General features: G+C 39.1%; 1 protein-coding gene across 1 annotated transcript in view; it reads right to left on the reverse strand.

The window, feature by feature from the left end:
* Positions 1–598, reverse strand: part of LOC119582330 — an 18,030-nt gene that overhangs the window by 7,689 nt on the left and 9,743 nt on the right. Inside the window, exon 5 of the mRNA XM_037930544.1 lies at positions 147–204. Coding sequence (XP_037786472.1) covers positions 147–204 — 58 coding nt within the window. The remainder of the gene's footprint in view (positions 1–146; positions 205–598) is intronic.

A 598-nucleotide genomic window follows, 5' to 3' on the forward strand; every position in this document is an offset into this window, starting at 1 on the left:
AATGGCGCTTATGATGATGTGGCATGATATGATGGCGCGCTGATAATCATACTGAAAAGCAACGCAAAGCACGAAAAAACGCAAGTCACGCTGTCGTCTTATCTCGCCCTAAACACACTTCAGAGATCCTTGTTTCGTCCTCATACGTCCGACATCAGTTCTTCCGTCTTTCGGAAGCCCCTGTTGGCAATAACCTGGCGATGTCTTATCGGTTTTGAGTGGATTAATAAAAAATAAAAATGAGTCGACGTCTGTGAAAGCAAGTCGACGAAACATCCCGTGGAGAGCAGCCCATTTTTTTTTGGGGGAATGTTCGCATACGCTTATTATCGTTATCTCTTCCGCTATAATTATCACCTATCATCAACATCCACTATCATAAGTCTCAGTATCGTTATAGTTACCAGGTTTATTATCAGTAATGTCATTTTCAGACATTTCAACTATGCTAATATGCAATAAATAATATTATTCTAATTATGCCAATATTATCATACATTATGTGATTATCGCTTTCATCTCATCTTAATCGTCATTATGACCTTTCTTCCTCGTCCTTACCCTTCCTGCCATTTTGTTTCATCAGAACTGAGATGTC

This window comes from Penaeus monodon, chromosome 15 (assembly GCF_015228065.2).
Source record: "Penaeus monodon isolate SGIC_2016 chromosome 15, NSTDA_Pmon_1, whole genome shotgun sequence".
Lineage (NCBI taxonomy): Eukaryota > Metazoa > Arthropoda > Malacostraca > Decapoda > Penaeidae > Penaeus > Penaeus monodon.